The 26,857-nt window shown below is 37.3% G+C and overlaps 2 protein-coding genes across 4 annotated transcripts in view; both read right to left on the minus strand.

Annotated features, from left to right (window-relative positions):
• Positions 1 to 150: 150 nt before the first annotated feature.
• Positions 151 to 10,895, minus strand: LOC143722733 (uncharacterized). Of its 2 annotated transcripts, none has more exons than XM_077214252.1 (25): positions 10,824 to 10,895; positions 8,713 to 8,835; positions 8,418 to 8,563; positions 8,103 to 8,274; positions 6,522 to 8,026; positions 6,140 to 6,287; positions 5,873 to 6,001; positions 5,653 to 5,765; positions 5,516 to 5,575; positions 5,183 to 5,326; positions 4,971 to 5,078; positions 4,531 to 4,672; positions 4,112 to 4,411; positions 3,971 to 4,015; positions 3,810 to 3,889; positions 3,493 to 3,605; positions 2,331 to 2,514; positions 2,144 to 2,228; positions 1,894 to 2,039; positions 1,691 to 1,781; positions 1,389 to 1,537; positions 1,169 to 1,254; positions 919 to 988; positions 696 to 817; positions 151 to 601 (listed from the first exon to the last, which is right to left on the minus strand). In XM_077214252.1, exons 2-25 carry the CDS (start codon positions 8,822 to 8,824, stop codon positions 445 to 447), a joined length of 4,407 nt encoding a protein of 1,468 aa, XP_077070367.1. In that variant the 5' UTR covers positions 8,825 to 8,835; positions 10,824 to 10,895; the 3' UTR covers positions 151 to 444. The 2 variants fall into 2 exon arrangements, with proteins under 2 accessions (XP_077070367.1, XP_077070366.1); XM_077214251.1 differs by lacking the exon at positions 10,824 to 10,895 and adding an exon at positions 9,702 to 9,779.
• Positions 10,896 to 13,321: 2,426 nt separating this feature from the next.
• dnmt3bb.1 (DNA (cytosine-5-)-methyltransferase 3 beta, duplicate b.1) overlaps positions 13,322 to 26,857 on the minus strand; it is a 73,222-nt gene continuing 59,686 nt past the window's right edge. For both annotated transcript variants that reach the window (XM_077214217.1, XM_077214219.1), the window contains 10 exons: positions 26,573 to 26,685; positions 25,008 to 25,191; positions 24,833 to 24,917; positions 24,110 to 24,255; positions 20,928 to 21,018; positions 19,932 to 20,080; positions 19,761 to 19,846; positions 19,529 to 19,598; positions 19,278 to 19,399; positions 13,322 to 15,121 (listed from right to left, as the gene is read on the minus strand). In XM_077214217.1, the coding sequence (XP_077070332.1) occupies positions 14,980 to 15,121; positions 19,278 to 19,399; positions 19,529 to 19,598; positions 19,761 to 19,846; positions 19,932 to 20,080; positions 20,928 to 21,018; positions 24,110 to 24,255; positions 24,833 to 24,917; positions 25,008 to 25,191; positions 26,573 to 26,685 (1,188 nt within the window). In that variant the 3' untranslated portion in view covers positions 13,322 to 14,979. The remainder of the gene's footprint in view (positions 15,122 to 19,277; positions 19,400 to 19,528; positions 19,599 to 19,760; positions 19,847 to 19,931; positions 20,081 to 20,927; positions 21,019 to 24,109; positions 24,256 to 24,832; positions 24,918 to 25,007; positions 25,192 to 26,572; positions 26,686 to 26,857) is intronic.

A 26,857-nucleotide genomic window follows, 5' to 3' on the forward strand; every position in this document is an offset into this window, starting at 1 on the left:
AGGTCTCAGGATATAAATGCCACTAACAAAATATTTAAATTCTTAAAATGTGGGGGCAAAGATGTTGTTGCCCTGTGGTGAATTACTGTTTTTGTATCTTTTGATTTATTTGATAATATTATTTACTTTAGACACAAAATGAACACTGAACACATTTACCAGGTTTATTCATTTTGCTCAATCCCACATCAAATTTGTCCATTTATTTGAAGCTTAACTTGATTACAAATTGAGAGAGAAAAAAACATTTTTAAAAAGTGACCTGTGATTCTCAATAAAATGGAATCAACTTTCTTTAGTTTCCCCAGCATCCATTATTCTATACAATTCTTCATTCTTATGATTCAGTCATAACATTTTAGTTAAAAAAATTTAAAAGAGTCGTTGAGTCTCTGAGTCACACTGACAGAAAAAGATTAAGATCATCATTATAAAATCTTCTGCTCATTTCAAGGGGACCTCGTCGCAAGCAAAGTAATCCTTTAGTGGTGCTAAAAGGTGTCTTATTACAGGGACACTCCAGGACTTCCCCAGCACTCTCTGCCTCTGCATTCGCCCCATGTTTTTGACATCTGTGTAATGCTTCGGAAATCCAAATATTCTGTCAAAGTGCAAGTGTGACAGTGAGCATACATTAAATACATATTTGTGCTTACATTTTTATTTACAGCTGAAGGAGTAGAAGTTTAACTTACTTCTCCAATTCTGTGATCCATATATTGTCATCTTTTCCATTCATGGTGATGGGGAAATGCGCATCATTGGTGCCCTGCTTCAGTGAGTTTGGCCGTGTAGTGATAGTGCGAACTTTGTCATACTGCAAATTAAGTACATTATAGATGTCACAACTCATCACTAGTGTGACATCATTTCAATAACCATGTACTGCATATCTTAGGCTAGAAACGTATGAAAAACCTTTGCAGTGCGGCCGACCTCCAGACATTCCTGAAGACGAAGTTTATCTTTCTGAGATGCTATGATTGGTCTGGTCAAAACAGAAGAAAACACTTAATGAAGATCATAATTATATACTTTACACAGTTGAGTGTATTTCACAGAAGGGATAGTTCACCCAAAAATTAAAATTTTGATATGAAAGTTTTCATTTTTGGGTGAACTATCCCTTTAAGTGGGTGTGATAGTCATATGAATATAACGGACTCACCTGTTCATGCCAGGTATGTTCCCCCAGAAGTATCTTGCTCTGTGAGCTGGACTCACGTTCACAGCATTAACAAGCACAGGGTTACACTAAAAACAAACCAAACACTTATTACACCATGTGACACCAAAATCCTACAGCCTGAACATGAGCTTTTTAAATTTACAAGAAAACGCTGAGTATTTAACAAACCTCTATCTAAACACAACAGAATCACACTCACTTCTAGAAAGCGGCAAATGTCCGCTTTAACCTTGGTTTCCATGAACGTCACATTCTCAAACAGCCAGAAGAACGGCTGTGGGTCGTCCTCCTTCGGCTTCATAACATTCAGAAGCCGATAATATTCGAAAAAGAGCCGCCCAGTGCCCTCTGCAGAGAGTAAAGAGGATCTCAGATGCAATGAATAATGTTATATTTTGAGACCAGGCACTGAGTCCGCTCAGCAGCTGCATGTTCAACAAAACCTTAAGACTGATGTGTGAACCATGTGTTAGTTAGTCAGTATCCAGACTTTTGTCTTACCAAACAAGCCTTTCCGGGCAGGATTGACTATAGACAAGTCATTGCATGGACTTCCACCGATGAGAAGATCAAACGGACCCCATTTCTCAATCTGAACAATGAAAGATAAATAAACTTTTGATTTGTAATTAAAGCTCAGTGCATTTGTACATTTCTAGACTGAAAACAAACAAGATAATGAAAAAAATATTTTGCAACCATACATGCTGTTTTGTAATGTTTTTAACATCATCCACTTGAGTGATTTTTCCATCATGGTTGACCATAGAGACGGTAATGGACTCTTCATCAATTTCTGAGGCCACATATTTTTCCACTTTAAAGCCGAGATCCCTCAGAACGAGGTATCCTGAAACACGAAAATGCATTTAAATGAACCACATGACCAGTAAAAGAACATACTGTGATAGACGTGTATTAAACTACAAGTGGTCCAGGAAGATGAGAAGTTACCTGTGGCTATGCCATCAAATAAGGAAAGGACTCTGATTGGACGTCGCAGGGTAGCAGGGATTGATGGGTAAACACGATGGGGCTCCTGAGAATGACAAATGTCAGAAGTCAAGCCAATACAAATACAAATCAGGAAGATCATCCAATATTTTTACAATATGATGAACTATATGAAACAAGCACTAACAAACTCCATGGCACTGTTGTTGGCAAAGAATTCCTGCACACGGATGCTCCAGTCATGCCTGGGCTTCAAGGCTCCAGAGCTGCTCTCAGGTGCACACAGGTAACAGGTCCACGGGTCCACATTTTTCAGCCGGTCGAAGGTCCCCTCACCCACTAGGATATCCAGACAGTCCACACAGTAGGAGCTAGAGAAAGAAAGGAGACCAAATTCAGCTATACAAAGTGGGGTTCAAAGGTGTAAGGACACTAGAGAAGATACTTCTAGTTGGCATTTTTCTATTTAAATAGTTTGTTTCACTACCAAAAAAACCGCAAATGAGAGAAACCAACTTCTTGTACAAAGCATTCTTTAAAATACATAAAAATCCAAGAATAAAATGTTGTCTGCTTCTTGTCTGTCTGCCATCTGATTTATTAACTACCTTTACAAAAACAAACAGAAAAATCTGCAATGTTTATACAATCACTAGATGGGAACATATTACTTAAACATATTTAATTTAAAGCTGCAGTCCATTGTTTTTCCTCTTTATGTTGCCATCTCTGATCTGCAATTGCAGTTATTCATGGAATTATCAACTTTACATGGGTTGTGCCTCGGCACGTCACAGCGCGGATGAATCCAACGTTTTGAGGAGAATTTGCGGCTGTCAGTCACCGCGCCGGTGTGGATTCTGGCATTCGGAATCACAGATTCTACTTTTTGGAAGTATGACCAACATAAGAATTTTCACCGGAAAATATCATAAACAATCCACTTTTGTTCTGACCAACTAAGGGGAAAAAAGCGGTGCAGTAAATCACGCTGATTAAATCTAACAATCACTTATCATATCACGTCTAACCGTGCAAATTATACTTTGTTCTCAAATTGTTAATGTTAACAACATCAGCATTGCGTGACTACATTTAATGCCCTTCCAATATTTAAGCTTGTTTTCGCATGGTCCCGGTTTGCAGTCTCTTTTTTTCTGTAGCCACTCTGAAGTCCGAAGTATTTTGCATTTTACAACGGGTGAGTCTCCAGTTGGGAATCTCTTAGGGTAGATGCCATATAGAATTTCACATGGATGAAAATGAGCCTTGTTTTCAGACCAGTCAAAAATGACAAATAACAGTGACATGATTCTATATTTTGAATCACCAATATCATAAAGACTCACCGACAACAGCTGTCATGGCCACACAGAATGACCTCCATGCCAGAACAGCACACGGTACAGTACGACTGATAGCCATCTTCATCATAACGGTACAGCGTCTCCGTGAAATTATACTACATGTGACAAACAAACAGACACACCATTAAAATCATTAAGCTAAAACTAGTGATACTCTTTGCACACCCACTGAAAATGTTTGTCTAAGGATTTTGTATGACTGTATACTTGATTTCATGCAATTTTTGGTAATAAGTGTAGCTGGTATAGCTGTAACCCAAGTGTGGCAAATTATAGCTGTGTAACTATAAATATAGTACCTCGCAGTTCGAACACAACCTTCCTTCGAAGAGTGGGTGGATGATTTCAACAGGCACACTCCCACATGATAAGCAGAACTCTGAGAAGAAAGAGAAGTAAAATTAAATGAACTTTACTCATTATTAATTCTTATTGCAATAACTATGAAATGATTTCTCACCTTCAATGTTTCTCTTGTTTTTCAGAAATTCATGCACCATTTGATCTGAAAACATTTCAATACACACCAGGTTACATGGGATTTTTTTTGCTTTACCATCACAACTTTAATAGCAATAATAACTATTAATTGTGTACTTACGTCTTTTTTGGCTGTTCTGTCTAGACTCTATCTGTATGCTTGGTTTAACATTTTGATGCTTATTCCGCTGTACATGTTTTTGTTTTCTACGGGTCTTTACAGTCTGCAAGGATCTCTGATTCCATTTCGGATACGTGCGTTTTCTGTAATCATCTGTTGTCCCAAGGTCTATTGAGCCATCGTTCTGGTCCAGAGATTCAGGGAGTTTATTCAGAGATACAGTTAATTTAAATAACTTTCCTGTATGGTCTTTGTGGTTTCCCATGTGCCCATTCACTGATCGAGGCATGTCAATTTTGTCTAAAGGAGAAAGAAAGATAAAAATACAGCAAATTAAAAGACAGCATATGATGCTACAGTCCATGCAATGAAATACAGCAGAGGTCAAAAAGTGTCTTCAATGCTTATCTGCTGCATACCACTGTATTCTGATTGAGGTTGAAGTCCATCAGGGCCCAATGGTTCAAAGCCTCCAAAGGCCCAGTTCAACATAACTCTAAGCAGCTCATCCGTAGAGTCCGTCTCAGGAGAAAAAAACATTCTACTGCGCCTGGACGCCACCTAGAGACACATGACAAATCACACAATGAGAGGCAAAGATGTTTTTGTACTAACATTTGGAAGTTTTTAAACCCTTAAAGGGTAAGTGCAATTTCTGTGCCACTAGCATCACCAAGAGGAATTTTAAACAAATGTGTTACAAAGTGCAAACATAAATAATACCAGTGAAATTTTGGACAGAATTAGGCTTAGCTTCCCAAAACTGGTTTTCCAGACAGTAATCTCAAACTAAACTGCAAACTGCATGCTAGAACATAGACCATAGAGCACTAATAACAAAATTAGCACAATTCATTACCTGCAGAGAACTGAAAATGGCATCTTTATACACCTTTACTGTAGCAAAGGAATTAGAACAGAAGCACTTAGCAAATGAAAAGAAGGGCAGGAGATCATCAGCTTGGATCTGCAATAAGACAAAAAATTATATATAACATGATATTTCTCATTAAGTAAATAAAAGAATAACACAAAACTCACATATGAGACTCTGCATAATCATTTTTGTACCTCTGACAGCATCCTGTTCCCAAAGAAAATCACTTTACGTATGGAGCCACAAGGCCTCTTGCTGTCCCAGATCTGAACTAGTCCAGGCCAAAGACCAAAGCCCTCAATTGGCCCCCAAACCATCTCACCGACTGTGTATCCATCCTAAAGAGAGAAACACGGCAGTCATTGAATGGGGACTCTGAGGCCTTACTTAAATTTATTTATGTTAAAATACTTTCTCCTGTTCCATTTTAAAGAAATCCTTAAAGGTGCAGAAACTTACTTCAGCTTTAACTTAGATGCACAAAAGCAATAAAAAAGTTATTTTTAATACCTAATAATAGAACTTACCTGGTACAGATTGTCTGTTTTCTCACTGTTTCGTGTTGAAGATGTATTTCCTTTTCTTTTCTGGCAGAAAAAGGAAAGCATTCAATCAAAATATCCATAACTGACCTTTAAACAAAAACCAATGAGCAGATATTTACCGCATAATTCCATATGACATCACCAGCATCACAGTTGTAATCGTCGTCATCATCAGTGATTTCATCATCATCATCATCATCATCTAAGACTACAGAGACATATGGCTGATCCCCTGGAAAAAAAGGGCAATGCAAGTTTCACTTAGACCTGTCTCAATGTTGCAGAACTGTACAAAGGATAAAATACCACTAGCTGGAAAATCTGTATAGAGTCTAAAACCTTCTGTGTTATTTTGGATTTCTGTGTCTGAATCAGAAGAGATTGGTACAATATCTTCCACTTCCATCGGTGCAATGTCCTCCACTTCAATTGCCACAATATCATCCATTTCCGTTAAGTCAATGACATCTGAAAATGAAGTGCATTTGTTAGAGTGTGATACAAAGCAAGTAGAGATCAGCTCCTTAAATGTCTTTCGATAAGTTAGTTGTTAAGTTCAGAGATGTCTTTTATTTTGCCTTGTAGCATATATGCATGTCTCATTACCAGATGTGAGGCTCCCTTGAGTCTCTGGGCTGAGATGTGATGGAGCGCTTTTATATGAGCTACTGTCTGTGACATCGTCCTCATCCATGTCTTTCTCCTCACAGTCCTCAATTCTCCCCTCCTTGAGACTGTCAGTTTGTTGAATCATCTGAGATACAGGCAACCACACATAAAAATACAACCCAAAGTTTTAGACGTCTGCCAGAGTACAACCCACTGTCATAATGCTTGAATGTTATAGATGGTTCTACAGAGGTAAGGTGGTCTGGATGTTCAAGATACTATTAATATCATCATAGGTCTCTAAACTAAACTCATTTTCATAAACTCTTTGTACATTAAAAGTAGTTGGAAAAAATATTTTGTCACACTGATATCTCACCTGTTCAAAAATGACCTCTTTTTTCAATGTTTTGGGCAGGGCTAACAAGCTAATGATTAATTTCCCAAAACTAGATGTCCTTCCCATAATCCTCAGCTCGGTCTTCCAGTACTGCTCCATTGACTGGTCAGCTGGGTGACCCTCACCCTCATCAATGAACTGATACTCCAAAAACTCATCAGTGAGCAAGCTGACATTCTCAGGGCTTGAGCAAACCCCAAAACAGACACCTAAATCTTGGACGACTTTGCCGGTCACCTCAAGCTTTTTTCCTGGACTCAACACTAATGAGAAGTTTCTGAGGGTGGAGTCTGGGAAGGGTAAGCGTTCAACAACATCAACAGTAACAGTCGTGTAGAAGGAGATGATGGAACTGTGGAATGCCTCCAAGTAGTCAGACAACTCAGCAGAGCATTGCAGGAGAAAATCAGCAGCCTGTTTGCCAACTTGAACCTCTCCTCTTGGTAAATGTCCCACTGTGTCCTGTACAAGCGAGGTCTTTCCTCTCCTAAGAAAAAACTCTGCTGCTTTTGATCTGAGGAAACTCGCTGTGTAACATCTCACTAATTGAGAAGCATCTTGGAGAAGCTGTGTCACGCCGACACCTCGGTCAAAACTCTCCTGAAAATCACAAAGCGGTTGCAAAGCATGGCTGAGAAAGAGGACATTGAGTCTTATTTTGGGATCACTGAGAAGATGACAGATTGCTTTTTCATTTGTTTCCTGAGATCCAAAGTATTTCTCGAGGTCTGACCAAGCCAAAGTCATTTTCTGGATTATTCTACAGAATAGAGAGCATTGAGACGTCAGGAGATTATTGAAGTTTGACCCTTCAACATCTACAAGTAAGTTTTGTAGAGCAGCTGGGAAAGATGGAAAGTGTTTGTAGATTTCTGTGATGAGATTTAGAATCAGGCCAGAAAACTCCATTTTCATGAAACCATTATGACACGCTTGTCCTGTCATATCTGTAAGTCCACATAAAGACACAATCCCAGGTTTCAGCAGCTTTAGACCAGCGAGAACATGTTCATGATCTGGGAAATTTGAATAAAATATCACCATGTTCATTAGAGGTATTCTGAACTTCTTCAGCATCTCCACGATGCAGGTACAGATAGCATCAGCACTCTCTTCCTTCAGATCAAGAACATCGAGCAGTCTGATCTGGTTTTCCCCAGTAGCTGTGTCAAAAAAGCCCAACAGGACCACACTGGTCTCTTTCTCATCTTCAAGCTCCACAGCATGGTATAAATAAAGGCAGTATGGCGTCTGACTGCAGAAGGCTTTAATATCTTCCCGGTATTTCTTGCCTAATAATAGACTGTACTTGCTATTGGTACAGTTTGATCCAGCATCAGTTGAGGTAGATGGGCAATACTTTCTGATGAAACACATCCAGGAGGAAGAATCATGTGACACCTTCTTAGCATTTAGCATTTTCTGGTTTAGATGCTTTGTTTCTGCAGGACTGTAGAGTGCCGAAGAATGTTCTACCTTCTTAGCTATCAACAAAAAAAGAGATCATAAATGACAATGGTCATAATATCAATAATAAAACTCAAAAAAATAAACACTTACACATTCCAAACTCTCTGCTTGATTTCAGTGACACATCTTCCTCTTCAACATAAACCTCCTGAGGGTTATACTTCTGCATTGCAAAATTGTGATCATACATATTTTTGAACCATGTAAGCAAATCTAATGTTTTCAGAGTGTCTCCATTCACCAACAATTTCAGTTCCAGTTCCTATAAAAGGAGAGAAAAAATACATGTTGATAACTGCATATCAGTATAACTAAAAAAGAAAAATGTGAACCTGAATCTAATTTAACTGCATCAAATATTTTCAGTGTTTTTTTCCCTTTTTTTTCCAGTTTACACAAACTCACTTTCTTGATTTGTGCTTTGTTGAAAGCTTCCTGTAGCAGATTGAAATTATTCAAGATGTCTATGTTCTCTTTTGCTGTGAACTTCACTTTATTTATGTCGATAGATCCAGGATGAATGATGTCCATCAACTGACAAAAAGCAGCACCTGAAAAAACGCACCATTAAAGTGTTTTAGTGAAAATATATATAAACTTCAAAACTAAATTCATACAAAAAGTTAGCAAGAAGCAGTTAGTGTCAACATTGCTGTTATATTCGATTAAAATGTTTTAATTAACCAGAAAACAAAAATACCTGAGCAGGTGTGCTCCACTTGACTGAAAGTGGCTTGCAGTGTGTCATTGAGCCAGTCCAACAGCTCACTGAGATTGTGTTTCTCATCTCCAGTCTTTACATTAACCACCATTTTTCCATAACCTGTGGAGATATTGTAATGAATTAGTCTGAAAACGTACATGACGATAAATAATTGTTTACAGATAAGTAACCTAACAATGATACACACATGAAGACAGTATTAAGTATGTAACAACTCCTTTACAACAGATTATGACATTTTGTGAAAAAAGTATAGTTTATAATGCATGCGCAAACCAAATTAAGTGGTAATGTGGTTTTGTTCACACAACCCAACAAAAAAATCGGTTTGAAAGGACAAACAACCGAACAAAATGAGTTTTCTTTTTGCCAAGAAGTCCTTACAGATGAAGACAATTAGTTTATTAGTCTAACTTTAAATGTCGTTTTGAAAATAAAAAATAAATAAAAACATCCGCATATGCGCACGAGGGCACCTCAATTTGCCGCGAAAACTTAAAGGGAGGAAACAGCTGCTGGGGCCAATGAAGCGCGAGCGACCTCCCGCTCCCAGCAGCCATTCCTCCACACTGCACGATGGGACACCGGCTGCAGGGAAACAAAGAGACAAAACCTTGTTTCTGTCTGTTGCTGAAACTTCATGCTAAAATTACTGCTGTATCTCAACACTTACCAATTTATTCAGCATGATATAGGTTCACACACCGCATTAAGGTAACTGGAAATTGGTTTAAAAACTCGTCATTTAAAGTAATATATTTTCTTTTTTTATATTTTCTCCCCTTATGTTACTTGTAAACATTTATTGTATTGATTATAAGGCAGTAAAGGCACACACTATAAAAATAACTTCGAGACAAAAAAAAACGTCGTCATTAAGCGTACAAATGCCTCATAATAAATTCTGATAATTTTTTTCTTTTAAACAATGCAATGCAAACATGCATAAAAATCTTAAGTGATACCCTGATGTGCAGCTCGCGCGCACAGCCATATCCGCATCTCACGTCGCGCGGCCACTTAGTTACATTCGTTGTGTAAAAAAGTTACACAGATAAAGAGAAATCCATTACATTTACCACTACTTACCACCACCACAATGTCGATTCAATGTTTTGGAAATCGGTCCGACCAGTAGCGATCCCGCGACTTCAGCGGATCATGGGATTGGTCACTTTCACGCAGGGAGGTCGATCGCGTTGGAATCAAAAACGTTCTATTGCACGCGTTCGTTCTGCTGTTTTGCAACGTGAAAACACCGTACATCAGTTTGGGGGGTTTGATTCATCCCATGTGATTCGATTCTTTTGAATCGGTTGACCAAAAAGATTCGGTCAAGTATATTTAATAAAGTTACATTCATTTCCCAGTAGGTGGCGACCAGTGCTTGTGTTTTTAAGTGAGTCAAACGATTCGTTAAAACACCGACTTATTCGCGACCGAAACGAGTATGATTATCCTTTATATTGAACATTGTAGCATAATATGTCTACACACCTACTAAGAGATCTTGAAACGTATCCTACGCGTTTTCCCAACACTTCAGTTCTTCCGCTCCCTTTACGTTATTGTAAACGATACCAAATAACTTATATTGGCTTATATACTCTTTTACGATACTTACTAATTCACATCACGAACTGAACGAATGTCTTCTCCGCTGGTCTGCAGATCTTTGTTCACTTCACTCACTGCTCGAGTCTCGTTCAGACTCAAAACAACGACTCGCTTGTGATGGGGGCGTGTTCGTTCAGTTGGTCCAACCAATCAAATGCTTTTTTCAACCCGGCCCGCATTCGAATGCTATTTGGCCACAGACAGAAAGACGGTTCAAACGGCAAAGGGAGCGAAAAACAGACTGAGTTCGGAATAGCATAGCATTATATAGGCGTAACATTTCTGCTATGCCTTTTTATGCCAATAGGCTAGTAGCGAGAGTCTATCCGAATTCAGCATTTGAAAGCTGATTACGATGTTACATAATACGCCAGTTAAACATCTTTGTACCTGTGATGTAAATGAATTGTTAAAACACAGAAGACGAACCAGGTAGATTAAGAAAAAATATGATCAGAATTGCATATTACCATACAATTGTAATACCAGTTGACAGTTGTATTCGCACAACTAACTTACACTATTGTATACCACAATGCCTTAACCTGGCGTCCACGAATGAACCGGAAGTAATTTATTTTAGCGGGTTGGTTTGCTCAACTGTTGAAAAAAACTCAGTTTTAACTAAATATAACTTTTAAAATGTTGACCGAGACAAAACAATAGGCCTATCGAAGAGGCAAACTTGCTACGTACGTAATAGGCTAATTTGACAACAGTGATTCACGTGCATACAACAAGATTTTTAATTGAATACCTTATTTAATTGAAGCAGTGTAACGTTGCAGGATAAACAATGTAGTATCCAGTAGCAATATTACGGAGATAGCTGCTACCCAAGACTCCATTTTGTTTTGTTTTCTAACCATTTCATCTTGTAAAAAAAGCACAGATGTGCGAATAGGCTACTAATTCACTGCATAATGCACAGTGAGCATCTCTTGCTGTATAGGCTATGGATTGACTGCAGATTGTAGTAAACTGTACCTCCACAGTCTCTTTATGTTGTTTTATTGTAAATAAATATTTTGTCATTGTCACTGTTAGAAGTGTCAGTACATAGTACATAGAATGTCTTTGTGGTGCAGCTTTACATACATGTTTGAGTGTGCCAGACTTGTTTTTTTTAAATATTCTCCCTTTCATCACGAAGATCCTTACTCATTGAGTTTATAGCAATAAAATGCCTGAAAACAGAGAAGCCTATTATAAGATTTAAATTTAATGATGTCTCCTTATGTGAAAGAGGCGAAAGTTGATGTTGCAGTTAAAGGATGATATGTAAGAAATATCAATCATTTGGTTGTTGTTCACTACTTAGTGTTGTTTGAGTTGGTTGTTCAGTGTTGTTAATTAAAATTATTTGACTAAACATTCCCCAAACTTTAAATGTCAGTCTGGTATTGACAGATATTTACTGAGTATTTCACTGTACAAAATTCAGTATTTTGTGTTTTCCCTGGACATTTCAGATGCATATATCTGGTAAAAGTGGGTTAAGTCAGTGTTTAGGACTCCACTTTTTATACTTTTGAAATTAAAACATTAATTTCAAATTGTTTGATGGGTCATTCCTCCTTGGATTCAGCAATATTTAAAGTTGGATTTTGTAAGCTACGTTTGATTCATTTTCCTAAACACCCCATATCATTAGGCCCATATCAAACCTCCAACAAATCATATTTTCCCACCTCAGGCAATAAAGACCCCCCCCCCCCCCTTAAACACCTTTTATTCTCAACCCCTGTAATAGACAAAATGGAATTGGTTTAAAAATAAATTACACAAAACTTATATAAAAACCTACTTCTCATGTGTCCCTCATAACAATTTAATAATAACTACAAATGTAACATTTATGAAAATGTACACATTTTCATGGGAATGAAGTTAAAAATAGACAAATTGTTTGACTGTGGACTCTTTCTTTAAAAAAAAAAGTTCAATTTAATGATGAAATTCAATTGTAACTAATTTAATGTAATTGTAACTAAAACCAAAATTGTATTGTGTTAGTCCTTAACATGTCAGGTGGTAATCAGCAAGAAATGCTTTCATTTTTGATTGCCCCCATAACAAAATTATGAGCCGTCATGATTTTTGCTAAGTATATATTTACTAAAACAATGGGTATTTTATATATTTTACTAAAAATTATTTATAAATTATGGGAAAAACTCAACCCTGTCACAAGTTTTCAACCCCGTTTCTTTTTTTTTGTTCAAAACGGCCACTGCACCTCATTTCATGTAGAAGAGTAGACTATATATGGCAGCAATGAAATAAGTACATTGTATATACTTATGGATTCAAATAGAAATTAGAAAAATAAATGTGATGGGGTTGAGATGTTAAGCTTGACAGTACTCTCCCTGACTAAAATACGCCTCAAAAATATGAATAAAAGTAGGATACTACTTACCATCTTCTGCACCACTGTTAAAGAGACATGACTGATCTAATTTCTGCTACATATGGGTGAAGTCTAAATTATTATAGGCAGCGAATGGTTGAGTTGAGTTCAGACTGAGGGACATGACTTCATAGTCTGTTTTTTATTAAAAAATTTTTTATGTTTTTTAAGAATAATATATTTTTTTCACAAGAAAGTGAATAAATATAATATTGTCAAAAAAATCATAGATACTGTGCACATTTTGTTACATATTTTCTAAGTACAAATTCAGTGAAGTGCCTCAGGGACATGACAAAATGCTTGGTGTAAGATAGAAATTTCAAGTAAATCAAAGACATTATTTATGCTAAAAAGGATTTAATTGCAATAATTATTTTGATTCATTATAATGGACATACCAAATTTTTGTGAAAAGCTTTTAACATTTCATTTTGGTGAACTACCACTTTAAAAAGTCTGGGGGACGGAAATATTCCTGAATCCCAGGAATGACCCAGATTTGATTGCCAGTCATAACCACATCATTAAAATAAAGCATTATAGACAAAACAATCTTTGGAGTCTGTCTTTATTGGTTTTGTTTAGGATACTAACATTTTTTGTTTACTTTTTATGTTTTATACCATAAGTCCCAAAAGAAAAATAAATTGTATACAAAAACTATCAGAAAAAAAAGTATAAAAAATAAAAGTAAATATAAATTGACTGTATAAAAGCAAACAAGTAAAAAGACAGCGTTATATATCAAATTTAAAGATCTACTAAGCAAAATATTAGGGCTATGATATCAAAATTGTGTTCACACTACAGCAACAAAAAAACAGAAAACACAATGACAGTAAGCTATTTGTGCTGTTTTACATACATTTTTGCCCGTCAAGATGTTTACAGAACAAATGATTGTAATTTAAATGCAATATCTAAACACTGAGTTCCATGATTTATGAAGTATTAAAGGTTACGTTCGACTTCAAGCTCTGTCTTTGGACAGTAGTTTTCATCAAGCATATAATTAGACATAGAACAGTTTGTGTTACAACATTAGGTCTAATAAACGAAACAGAAATCTTCTTCTCAAACCTCGTATGGCAGGATGTGTCTGTTCTCTTCAAAAGGCACCACACATAAGTGTTTAAGAAAGATGAGGCATCGGTTTTAAGAATCAAAATGCTACAATGCTACAATGCCTGATACAACGTGTTTGTTATTGTTGGTAGCAACAGTCAGTATAAAAACAACAGTTTTAAGTCAAATGAAAGCATCTATGAAAGATAAACCCATACAGAACTAAAATTTTACATTTACACCAGTCTCTCATCTTAGAGGTCAATCTAAAAAAACAAGGTATAATATGGAAGCTCTAAAAATGAGTTAAAGTTTGTAAACATTATTTTAAGGTTAAAATACAGTACACTGATCTCTATCTTGAGCAATAACTTGACACTAATTACTTGTCAAGAAAATAACTGTATAAATGTTCAGCAGGCTAATGCCCTCGAGTTCTGCTAATAAAAACACCCTCTGGTTATACTCTTATTGTGCAATGTTACAGAGGGAATGTAGGCCGTATGGAACACGAATGGGGAATCAAATCTTTTAATGCATCTCTTTAAATGCATTTGTAAGGGCTCACAGCTTGGTGTTTAAGTTTGCATTGATAAGTTTGCATCAAGTATTTTTCTCACACCAACAATAGCATGGACATGTCACATACAAGTGTACTGAATCTATGGCATGATAAGAAACTGCACATTTTTGCATTTCGTAGCAAAATAATATTAGTAAGTTACTGTAAAATGTTTTGTTCAATTTTTTTTAAAAAAAGTTTGAGATTGTAAGGCATTTTTGTTTTTGTTTTTTTCAAGAGAAGAAATGCTAACTGCATGTCAAGACGAACCCTGGCGGTTTCAAAGACCTTGACAGGCACATCAATTTCAAAAACGTCTAGAACAAAAGCTAACTGTGTTCTAACTATGCAACACTCTAAGTGTCACAGCACAGTATCTACCTTGAGTTTGGTCTGATGGTCAAGGCTACCCTCATACTTAAGTCAGCCCAACTTCTCAGCTTATCTTTCCAAATCTGAGATTGACTTGTAAAATCGGAGACTAGCTGCTCTCCAAGAGCTCCTTATAGAGGACATTTGGTTTTGTACTTTGTTATTGTGTTTGTTGTGTGACTTTCGACTAACTGAACATGAACTACATGTGTTATTCACATGCAAAGTAGTCCTTCAGTGGGGCGAACAGGTGACGGATTACAGGAACACTCCAAGACCGTCCCAGCAACTTCTGTCTGGCGCCACGGCCCATGTTAGAAACATCCGTGTAGTGGACAGGAAAGCCAAAAATCCTGACAAGAGAGAGATACATTTTTGGGTTAAAAACACGATGGTATTTTTTTTCCCGGATCTATTAATTTATAAAAAATTACATATGAACTGATATGAATTCACATTTAATTCAATGTAAACTTATTTGACTATTTTTAAAGAACATAAAGTAAAAACTAACAGGATGATACAATTGTCTTAATATAATGAAGGGAAAAGACTCATTGAAATAAAGAAATTCTTTAAAAGAAAGATTATTGTCACATTTTGAGTTTGTTTGTTCACGTTTAGGGTTTGTTTTTGATCTGGGGCCTGTACCATGATGGTAGTTGAACAAACTCAGGGTTGCAGGCAGTGTTGGGAAAGTTCACTTTATACATGAACTAGTTCAAAGTTCAGTTCACACATTTTAAAAGGAACTAGTTCAGTTCATAGTTCATACTTCCAAAAATGAACTAGTTCATAGTTTTTCCATATGTTGCTGCGAGCTATTATTTTTCAAAATGATTGACACAGCCCATACAGAACTACAGACAGCAATTATTTTATGAGTTTTAACACTGAAGTATGTGTCAGATTTCATCGGGTGCTTCAGTTCAATGTGTCGTTTTAGGTTTGCTGTGGATGTGACTGAAGTGCGTATTTTATTTTTGAAAGCCGGGGGGGAAAGTTTGCACAGAAATGTAATATTTGTTCCATCCTCACCGACCTGGTGATAAAACTCTTTTATATTATCATACAACCCCTCCTTGCTGCTTCGTCGCCTATATGCTGCTGTCCCCTCCATGCTGGTTTTTGCTTTGATGACGCATGCGGCGGTGCGACACTGGTGGCTGGTGTTGCCAGATTGTGTTTTTTCCGCTACATATTAGGCCTGTTTACGGTGTGTTTTAGCCGGGTTTTCGCCTGGAAGACTCTAGAAATCTGAAACCCAATTGAACGAAGTTAAACTGAGAGAGCGTGCGTTCACAGTAACGTTCACCAGGCAGTAATACAGTATGTTCAGTTCACGTTCACCCAAAATATGAACGAGTTCATGAACTATCGTTCAATGAACGCGTTCAGGCACAACACTGGTTGCAGGATTAGTTTCGAGTTGACAAAACCAAACCAATCCAACCAGGCTTTGTTGGTACCATGATGCTGATCATTAACTTTCTCTGTCAACTCAGGATTTGATCCTGAGATCAGGAGTTTAGGTGTGACATCAGTAGCGAACAGCCAATCACATGTTGAGAAAGAGTGAAACTGCGATTCATTTCTCACGAGAGATGCAGCGCAATTCACTTATTAAATAAGAGTATTAAAATATTAAGAATTTAAACAAACTTACACAGCAAGAAGAAAATAGCTGTCTATGAAAGAGGACAACTAAAAGAAAAAGTCTCGCTACTGTATATCAGTGCAAGTAAAAGTTGTGAAGTTATTTTATACAGTTGATAAAGGTATATAGAGAACTGAACATTTAAGCAGTCGAGAGCAATAAGTGATTTTCTCTATCTTTTATTTTTTGAATTAACATTAAGGACTCAGAAAGCAGCAGGTTTAGGCTACTGGCACTTCAAGAACTAATGCACGGATCCAATGATGCACATCTGATTATCTCCCAATTGTTTACTTTCTAAGACATAACCAACTGTTTAAATGAATACTCACCAAAACGTGAATTTATATATTTTTTGTGTATTTGTCCTTTTCATAAGACGCGAAAGAGAACTCAATTCAGTATTTTTATGCTGAGAGGTGGCTTTCTGTGTGTGCTGCACACAGAAAACTGCATCTTATGCATGAATAGTTTAAAATGTCTTCGTTTAAATTAGCAAAACGCGTGCAAATGCATGATAAACTTTTTGTCAGTTCCTTCAACTGTCCCTGGCCATTGTGCAATCGTTAGTTTCGAGCCCTGTATAATTTATTGGTGTTTCCCAGAGATTGTTACGTTGTTCCGGACGGTTTATAAATGGTCTTGTTTTCCTTGACATCAAATGTGAAATTTATACATACTGTATGTCTGTTTTTCTTATTTTCACAGATGTTGACATTTGTTATAAGACATGCAGCAATGCTATTATCCCACCAGGTAGATCAGTATGTTACCATTCAAATCTGCGCATCTAATCTCCCTTATTTTGATTGAGATATAGATTTTCGTTAATTTTTTTTTCATCACAAAATTTTGTTTTCGCCCATGAAATGTTGATGAAGACTATGATAAAAAACAAAATTAGCACTTTTATTTTAGTCATTACATTTAAATGTTTGTTGATAATGGTATAAAGGTTTTTCAAAACCATATGAAGTCAGCATGAATACAAAAAGTACATTTCTAAGAACTAGGGGTGTGCGATATCATGATTTTTGATCGTGGGCGATAAAATGTCTCCACGATTTGCTTTGAAGAAATATGGTACTATCACGCTACGGCGCACATTCTATCAGTTGCAGTTCTGGTGCCTCCGTCTCTACATACTGTACAATGCGACGTACATTCACATCACGTTAGCGCGGAGATAGTTAAACTCACGGGACACTGCAATTCACAAAAGTTTATTATTTGCATGTGCCTTAAAGCCTTGCCGGTTGAACATTTCAGTCGTGTGCTGATGCGCTGTCCTAACATGTGCTTTTCTGTGCTCATACACCTGAAGCGCACAGGCACTAAAAGCCGGTCAAACAGCACCTGGTTACTGGACTAAGTTATCTTTCAAGTCTTATTGCGCTTATACTGTCAAATACACACATGGTTTAAGGTGTAAGCTAAAATTTAAGAGAAAATCGGGTTCCTGTATATTACATTTGTGCCGGTCTTAAAGTGACAGTAGCCTAATGGTAAACATGCTGCTGCTTGTCCTTAAAATGGATAGTTCTTCCAAAAATGAAAATTCTATCATTATTTACTCTAATGTTGTTCCAAACCTGTATTAATTTATTTCTTGTGCTGAACACAAAAGATGATATTTTGAAGAATGTGGCTATCCTAACAGTTGCTGGTCCCCATTGACAACCATACTGGGAAAAATATACTATGGAAATCACTGGGGACCAGCAACTGTTTGGTTAACCACATTCTTCAAAATAATTTATTGTCAACAGAAGAAAGAAACTTATTCGGGTTTAAAATAACTTGAGAGAGTAAATGATGACAATTTTCATTTTTGTGGGAAATTGTTAATTATTTTAATGTTAATAAAACACAAAGAGAAAATTACTCACTCCTCTGAGAACTTTAAAAGTAGCTTTAATAAGAATCAATGTATAATTTATACAGTGAAGTCAATGTAGTGTTTTATTTTTATATTTGTATACTTTTATATTTTTATTTATTACTGTAAAATACTAGCCTGACGTCGTCATACTCAGATTCTAGTCAGAATGTGAGTCTGCTACTGCTCCATTGGGCTGTGATTATGTGGCGTGTTTCAACCGAACCAGGAAAGAAAATGCCCCTCCACTCAATTGGATCGACAAATGAAATGCCTTGATCGCGGTTCTCTACACATTGTCTCTACACAATCTACACATCTAAATTCTCCAGCGGCAGCCATTCTTTGTTGTAAAAGAATTCAACCCAAGCGCTCTTTGGTGACGTGGATAATTACGTTACTGTTGATCATCTGTCCATCATCTTATAAAGCCCGCTCTGAAAATTTTATTGGTCCGAACAGCTCTGGTTCGGGCATACTTGCTTCTCAACGGATCAAGTCCAGACCGAACTTCTCAACCTCAAATGTTGTGGGCGGAGCTAAGTTCGGCTGGCATCCAGGCTAATTAAATAAACTTACTGTAGCTGAAAATATAAAGCACTGTTTATTTCATTTGTATATTATGTTGTGTAGGTGTGTATATACAGTATATATAATGTGTATCTTTGTTCTTATTTTTTAATAACAAAGAAAATAATGACCTAAGCCTAAATGTCTGTCATTCTTTTTTTTAATTTTTTTAATTTTGTTACCTTGTAAGTCTTTTTTTTTAAATATAGGGACATTAGTTTGGCTGTAATGCTCAGTCACTTGCAAAATAGTAAAACCAACATGAAAACGAATCCTGATAAAATCGTGAATTGTGATTTTTTTCCTGAAAAAGTCGTGATAAGATATTTTTTCCATGTCGCTCACCCCTACTAAGAATTTGACATTTAATATTTTTGATATTATCTGGCTGTTGCGAACACACCTCTCAAGCTCTGTGCACCACAGGATGTCCTCTTTGCCATTCATCATGACTACAGGGAAGTGTTGGTCTTTGCCCTGTTTGATGGAGTTGGACCGTGTTGTGATGGTACGCACCTTACCAAACTAAAGACAAAGAGAGTTAAGAGACTATGCTTGACACAACCCGCTCAAGGTCATGAATAAAGTAAATCAATAAAGGGCTCACAGGTTTACATTTTCACCAGAGCGTTTCATAGATGGACAATAAGTTACCTTGGCAACACGGCCATGTTCCAAACAGTCCTGAAGTTCTAATTTATCCATCCCAGTGGCACACAGAGGCCTGAAGGAAAGCACCTTCATTTCAAAATTGCATAAAGTACATATATTGCTTTTTCATTTATTTAATTTTTCATTATTAAAATGCTGACTAAAAAGGTTTAGAGATATTGTCTGGAGACTATTTAGAGAAAGAGAAAGGTGGGGTAGATGTGATGACAAATACCTCTTCATTCCTGGCAGGTTTCCCCAGAAATAACGTGCCCTGTGAGCAGCTGATACCTCGATAGCGTCAATCATCACTGGATTGCACTAGAGATACACACAAAACAAATTGAAATGAGAAACTACCAGATCAATCCATCTCCAACAACAACAGCCATGAAGAAACTCAAACCTCCAGGAATCGTGAGATGTCTCTCTTATCATTGACGCTCATGGCGACCACATTCTCAAACATCCAGAAGAAAGGTCGGTCTTCCCCTTCCTTTGGTTTTGCTTCACTCAAAAGGCGGTAAAACTCGAAAAACAGGCGCCCAGTCCCCTCTAAACACAATATAATATAGAAAAAATTATAAAAAAATAAAGTCTTACATATTTACTATAGCTGCTTTACCACCATCAGGCCAAACGGTTCTAAGAACGTTAAGCAACAGTTACACTTATATTTCCACTTGAGCTCGGCGTGTAGTGACGTTGCCAGTCAGGATTGGTCACTTGTCTGGTGTCTGACAACCAGTTTCTCTGTACCTGGCTAAGGATGCTACTTCTATTGTTCTATCACAATAGAAATATCTGGTCATCCTCCATAACGTGATTGCTATTTACATCTCGAAACCTCTGTAAACTCTTGCACATTTATATTACATTCCAAAGAGCGCCGTTATCAGCCCCACTGTGGAAAATGAAACCATATCCTTACTGGCTGGGCTGGACCGGCACAGAATTTAACAGTTAAGCAACAAGTCTGGTTTGACCCTATGGTGGAAAAGCGGCTTATGTCACTCTTAGTCAGTTTTCTCATTCATCGTTCACCAGGCTAAAATTATATGTGTGATGGCTTAGAAAATAATAGCACAATAGCACAACTGCACTTAACAGGTTACATAATTTGAGATATTATTCATGTCTGTCCCGCAACCCTACAAAGGATAAGCAGTTTGGAGGATGGATGTATGGATTCATGTCCATAGCACAAAATATTATGATTTTAACATAAATCACTTTTTAATACAAACACACTGCCATAGATTGGATTCTAAACACACCACAAAATAATTCAGCAAGTGACATAAAACAGCATGTTATCATAAAAAATGATAGAATCTTCAAGGGGTTTGTGTGGGGGGATGAAAGATTACCTTAATAATATTCATAAATTATAATGTCTTACCGTATAGGCCTTTCCTAGCAGGGTTGACAATTGAAAGGTCATTACAGGGACTTCCACCAATCACCAAGTCAAAGGGCCCCCATTCAGCAATCTGAGAAACAGAACAGCAGCATCTAGAGTTATCACAGCTACACTGCACATTCACCTCAGGAACTCTGAAGATCCATTAGTTTGTTTCCAGATGTTTTATAACACAGTGTCTTTTTTTCAGTTTTTCATCCATATGCTGTTTTCCCATAAGGATTTTTTAAAAAGCATTTGTTAAAGTTATAAGCCATGGACCAAACCAAACAGGTACGAGATGAATCCCATTACAAAATTTTGATTTGAAGCAAAAACTTGTTTGAAAATCAGAGAAAAAGAAAGGTATATAACTGTGTACTTAATGGATTTAATGATGGAAACAAATACAATGCTATAAATATATCTTTGCAGAATCATGGCTAATGTGGTTACCTTTCGAGAAAGTTCACTTCGTATTACGTAGCTATACACAGTGGGAAAACTCCTTTTTTTTTGTTGAGAATATTGAAGCCAATATTTTAAAACGCAGTGCAGCTGCACAGCGAGCACAGACCAGAGCATCTAGCTCGCTCATTGGCTGTGCTGTAGCAACTGCACGAACCTATGGTGAGGCGGCTGAGATGCGCAAACCAATCGGGTCGCCTCGTCAGAACCCACCAGAATGGGCAAAATTCTGGTTATATAAGCAGACCATTTCGCCATAGAATCAGATTTAATCTCCTTCAGTTTCTGTGGCCTCACTAAAGGTCTGCCGATCACAAAACAGAGACTTTCTAGATGGATAGTAGACGCTATCTCAATAGCCTACACCTCCATGGGCCTTCAATGCCCCATAGGTGTTAGAGTTCATTCCACTAGAGGCACGGCCTCATCATGGGCTTGGTCCAGTGGTGTACCAATCGAAGACATCTGTGCGGCGGCAGGCTGGTCCTTACCGTCAACATTTGTGAGATTTTATAACCTAGAGGTCCCTGCAGGCACAGGTACTTTCTATCTAAAGGCCTCGGCCCCGAGCCTCTGCAACATTATACCTTAATAAAGGGCCCGATCTTTGTCTGGTCCTAGGGTGAATTGTGACTTTCAAACTTTACTGTTGACCTCGGGCTACTTAGCCTCAGGTAATCGTTCAGGGTGAAGTCACTAGCTAATAGCATGGCGTTTTAAAATAGGTTCCCACTGTGTATAGCTACACAATACGAAGTGAAAGTTCTCGAAAGAGAATGTACTCTGTTCCTAACCTAACCTAGGTTCCCTGAGAGTAGGGAACGAGTATTGTTTAGCCTGCCGTGCTATTACGCTTGGCTCAGGTGCTGTCGTTTCAGTCGATTTAACCTGATTCTATGGCAAAATGGTCTGCTTATATAGGCATAAGCCACGTCCATTCTGGCGGGTTCTGACACCCCTTGGGCGCGAGGTGACCCGATTGGATCGCCTCGCGATCAGCCGCCTCGCCTCGCCTCAGCCGCCTCGCCATAGGTTCGTGGAGTTGCTGCAGCGATGCCAATGAGCGAGCTAGACACTCTGCGCTCGCTGTGCAGCTGCACTGTATTTTAAAATAATGGCTTCAATATTCTTGAGAAAAGGGTTTCCCCACTGCGTATAGCTATGCAATACTTGTTCCCTACTCTCAGGGAACCGAGGTTGCGTTAGTAATGAGTAGGTTTTTCACCAGGAACTCCTTGTAGCTCACAGCAAGTCTTTTTTAACGGTTAATAAGTTATCATTAAAAATCAATCCCCCATGGAGAAAATGAATGGGATTTTGAATCAAGGATCATGACCTTTGCACTCTAATCCCAGCTAACAAAAATATGTTCAAAGTTCATATTAATATTATGAAAATGTTATTACTGAATGTTCTCTGAACATTCAAAAAGTCCAATTTTTTAAATGTTGTTATTTTTTCCAGGTTAAGCTAACTTTAAGGAAACATTCCATAATTTTGCAAACATAATAGAAGCGTTACTTTTTAATGTTCTTTGAATATTCTTAAACAAGTATACATTAAAAAAAGTTAGATGAACTTCCAACTAAAATGTTTCAGAAAAAACCTTCTATGAACAATGCATACATAACATTTGTGTGCTAATGTTTTAAGAACATTATTAAAAACCAGATAACTTTCTTCAAATATCATTAATAGAAAGTTTGTTCAAAGTTTGTACATAACTTTGGGAGAACCTTGCTAGAATGTTAGCCAAAGTTCTGACAACGTTCCTTTTTAGCTGGGTTGGAATTCCTACTTTTTGAACAACAAAAAAGAACATTCAGGGTTTTCAACATGAAGTGCATCTTTTTCTTACTGAAACTGATAGTTCCGTGAGTTGATAAGGAAACTTATTGACCACATCCGAGTAATTTGGTGTTATAACCGGTCATTGGGGTCATAAATGCCATTTAATTAGGCATTCCAGATGTTCTGATAAAGGAAACTGTGGGAATGGCCTGTGTACGTCTCTATCCTTGGCACATCTGCATGTGCCAGTGCGAGAACATATCTGCAGCTGGACTCTTTTCAGGCCTTCTTATTCTTTCAGTGTTTCATAAATAACCCAACCCATGGCCCCAAAACCCCCCTCCAATATATCCCTTCTCTCTTTTCTTCTGCAACAAGAGCCCTTTCATGCATCCCTTTCTGCGATCCCGCCCAATCTAGCCTCGCAACAACAATGGGTGAGTAAATGAGTGATTGAAAGGGAGGGTGAGGGGGTGAATGGATGAATTGAGTAGAGGGGATTTAGGAAGGGAGACAGCTCCTTTGTGTTCCGTCACTAAGGCTTAAGACAACTTGCAGTTCTCTGTGTGTCTGAACATTTGAATGTGAGGTGGAGAGATAATAGAAGCCAAACAGAAACTTGGAGGAGTGACGACAAAGACCAGACTCAGGTGAGGCCATTAGCCTTATCAAGTGCTGTTGAAACAAGCATCATGCTACTAAACAAATAACCTTGGGCCAGGTGCATGTAGCCTGTGAGGTGACAGCGCCAATCGGTCTATACACATTCAGAGTCAAATGAAACAGCTAAAGGTCTGAGTCTTACTAGGTTAATATGAAAGCTGATTATGTAAAAACATCCATAAAAGACCTAAAAAATCATTAAATTATCTACAGTGAAAACATCAAATATAGCAGCCAGAAACAGATAACTGTCAACTCACATTTTTTCTGGTGATGTTGCGAACGTCATGCACATACTGAATTTTTCCTTCATGCCGGACAACTCCCACTGAAATTGAGTCCTCACATACTTCTGATGCAATGTACAAATCAACATTGAAGCCCAAGTCCCTAAGCACCAGATAACCTGCAAATTAACATTAAAACATTCATAGTAAGAGAGTTCAAATTTAAATAATCATAATAATTATTAATTAGTGTCCATAGTTCTGGCCACACAACACAACTTTATGTACTTCGAAAGTCTCAACAGACAGACAGACAGACACAGACAGACAGACAGGCAGATAGATAGATAGATAGATAGATAGATAGATAGATAGATAGATAGATAGATAGATAGATAGATAGATAGATAGATAGATAGATAGATAGATAGATAGATGGGCCTCAAGATGATTTATAATACTTACAATCAACAAAACAAGAATTAAAATAAACTAAAACATGTAAATCTCAAGATATCTTTATTTTAATTCACACCTTTGAAAAACCAGGGTTCCCACTGACTAGAACAATGAATATATGACAAACTCTATTTTTAAAAGCATTATTTCTAGACCTGGAAAAGGAAAAGTCTTGTAATTAAAAAAAAATTATCAGGTAGTCACATATTATACAAATTATTGACATCTGTGAATCACTGATAGTGTAAATTTCCCCAGAAAAGTTGAATATAGAATCTAAAGAGATATCATATTAACCTGTCGCAATGCCATCAAACAGTGAAAGGACTCTGATTGGACGTCTCTGCTCTGCTGGGACTGCAGGGTAACTTTTTGGACTTTCCTGGAAGAAAAGAAAGTAAATATGTTGTATAGTTAAACAGCTTTGCAAACAGAGATTTTATCTCTCTGTAAAAGTTAACGTGAGACTCACAAACTCCTGTCCATTGTCATTGACAAAGAACTCTTGTAGTTTCAGGCTCCAGTCGTGGCGTTTCTTTAATACACCGTACTGTTGCAGCGGTTGACACATGTAGCAGCGCCATGGGTCCAGATCACGGGCACTGTTGGCCGCTCCTGCTCCCACTAATATATCCAGACAGTCCACACAGAAACACCTGCAGGCAAAGACACTGATCAAAGACAGCCTTTAAAAAGGCAAATGAAACCGACAGTGTTAAAGGTGAAGTGAACCCTTTTCTATTATTTGAGTTTAATATGTAAGCCATTTGTAGGGTGAAACTGTGGCACTTTTAAAACAATGCATTTTGTTTGAGTGGCCTGACATGAATTTGAAGAGTCAAGGCTTAAAAAAAAAAAAAAAGTAAAAATTGTATTAAAGAAATGCACAAATACAATACAAAGTACAGCACCTCAACATGTAATTATGATTACAACTAGATTATGAGTAAAAACTACACAAAAATAATGTTTTTATTTCTATCATGTTCTTATATCTGACGCTAATTCCCATATTTGTTTTAAATTTAATTTTACATTGTCAAGTGATTTTAATTCAATTTGGGTTGTGATGAAGGTGTACTGACTACCCTAGTGAAAAATAAATATACCAAAATGTTATTATTATTATTATACATTTTATTTATACGCGCCTTACATGACACTCAAGGACACCTTACAAACACAATAAAACAATCAACATTAAACAAATACTCATTATTAAAGCCTGAATACAAGTATTAAAGTATAAAAGTAATCACATAAAAGCCTGCTGAAAAAGATGGGCCTTAAGGTGATATTTAAAAACACAAAGACTTTCACTGTTTCATCTTGTGGCAGTTCCATAAATAAAGATAAAAAACCCCATGACTCAAACCCCATGGAAGTAGTGTTGAGTTTGAGGGAGAACAAGAGTGAGTGCAGAAGATGATCTTAAAGTACGAGTAGGAGTGTAGATAAGAAGAAGGTCAGATAAGTATTAAGGGGCAAGATTATTGAATGGCTTGTAATTAAGAAGGAGAATTTTAAAAAAATCAATACGATAATTAACCAAGAGGCAATGAAAGTGTTATAGTATAAGATTAATGTGTTCAGTTAAAGGAGTTCTGCAGAAGATTTGAGCAGCTGAGTTCTGTACTAGCTGAGTTTGTAGAGAAGCTTTGAAGGCAGTCCATGAAAAAGAGCGTTGCAGTAATCAGTACAGGAAGTGACTAAAGCATGAACAAGACTCAGTGCTCTTGAGTACTGAGAGAGACGGACGAACTTGGTTAATATTAAGTATATGGAAATAAGGAGAGCGAATGACACTGTTTATATGTGCTTCGAATGAGAGACTACTATCAAGGATGACCCCCAAACTTTGAACTTGTTTAGAAACAGACACTGGTAAGATCCATTATCAATATTAACAGATGAACATTGGGTTGGGGGCGGTTATGGAAGTGAAGTGTGACAAAATTCCAAGAATGGAATGAAATGCGAGATTGAGGGAGAGATTACGGGACAAAAATGAGTTTGTGAGAAGCATGAGTTTCATACCTGCAGCAGTTGGCGTTTCCACAGAGCAGCACCTCTCTGCCACCACAGCACACAGTGCAGTACGACTGGTAGCCATCGTCATCGTACATGTAGGAGATCTCTAAATAAACATCCTGACACATTCACAAATAAAAACGTGTAAATAACTTAAATAGTTAAGCCTTCTACAAACAGAGTCCCTGTTTGAAGCAATGTATCGTGTTGCTGCAAACAGAGTGTAATAGGATAATGCAGCGATGATGGAAATGATCCATGGCACTTCCTTTGTCCCCCTAAGGTAATCGA

The sequence above is a fragment of the Siphateles boraxobius genome, unplaced genomic scaffold (assembly GCF_051911475.1).
Source record: "Siphateles boraxobius isolate OS27281-9 unplaced genomic scaffold, OSU_SipBor_1 68, whole genome shotgun sequence".
NCBI lineage: Eukaryota > Metazoa > Chordata > Actinopteri > Cypriniformes > Leuciscidae > Siphateles > Siphateles boraxobius.